At 62.2% G+C, this 1,044-nt stretch overlaps 1 protein-coding gene across 1 annotated transcript in view; it reads left to right on the top strand.

Moving 5' to 3' along the window:
* Positions 1–1,044, top strand: part of MONBRDRAFT_6677 (uncharacterized protein) — a gene marked incomplete at both ends in the record, with an annotated part of 23,353 nt that overhangs the window by 17,804 nt on the left and 4,505 nt on the right. The window contains one exon of the mRNA XM_001744046.1: positions 12–1,034. Coding sequence (XP_001744098.1) covers positions 12–1,034 — 1,023 coding nt within the window. The remainder of the gene's footprint in view (positions 1–11; positions 1,035–1,044) is intronic.

The following is a 1,044-nucleotide window of genomic DNA, read 5'->3' on the forward strand; positions in this document are numbered from 1 at the left end:
CCACGCTCGAGGTCGAGCTCGTGGAGCTGGTTGACGTCGTGCTAGACGTGCTCGATGTGCTTGACGTACTGGACGTACTGGACGTGCTCGAGCTGGACGACGTGCTCGACGTCGAGCTGGTCGAGGTCGTGCTAGACGTACTGGACGTGCTAGACGTGCTCGAGGTCGAGCTCGTGGAGCTGGTCGACGTCGTGCTAGACGTGCTCGATGTGCTTGACGTACTGGACGTACTGGACGTGCTCGAGCTGGACGACGTGCTCGACGTCGAGCTGGTCGAGGTCGTGCTAGACGTACTGGACGTGCTAGACGTGCTCGAGGTCGAGCTCGTGGAGCTGGTCGACGTCGTGCTCGAGGTCGAGCTCGTGGAGCTGGTCGACGTCGTGCTAGACGTGCTCGATGTGCTTGACGTACTGGACGTACTGGACGTGCTCGAGCTGGACGACGTGCTCGACGTCGAGCTGGTCGAGGTCGTGCTAGACGTACTGGACGTGCTAGACGTGCTCGAGGTCGAGCTCGTGGAGCTGGTCGACGTCGTGCTCGAGGTCGAGCTCGTGGAGCTGGTCGACGTCGTGCTAGACGTGCTCGATGTGCTTGACGTACTGGACGTACTGGACGTGCTCGAGCTAGACGACGTGCTCGACGTCGAGCTGGTCGAGGTCGTGCTCGACGTACTGGACGTGCTAGACGTGCTCGAGGTCGAGCTCGTGGAGCTGGTCGACGTCGTGCTCGAGGTCGAGCTCGTGGAGCTGGTCGACGTCGTGCTCGAGGTCGAGCTCGTGGAGCTGGTTGACGTCGTGCTAGACGTGCTCGATGTGCTTGACGTACTGGACGTACTGGACGTGCTCGAGCTGGACGACGTGCTCGACGTCGAGCTGGTCGAGGTCGTGCTAGACGTACTGGACGTGCTAGACGTGCTCGAGGTCGAGCTCGTGGAGCTGGTCGACGTCGTGCTAGACGTGCTCGATGTGCTTGACGTACTGGACGTACTGGACGTGCTCGAGCTGGACGACGTGCTCGACGTCGAGCTGGTCGAGGTCGTGCTAG

This window comes from Monosiga brevicollis, genomic scaffold, assembly GCF_000002865.3.
Source record: "Monosiga brevicollis MX1 MONBRscaffold_5 genomic scaffold, whole genome shotgun sequence".
Taxonomy (NCBI): Eukaryota; class Choanoflagellata; order Craspedida; family Salpingoecidae; genus Monosiga; species Monosiga brevicollis.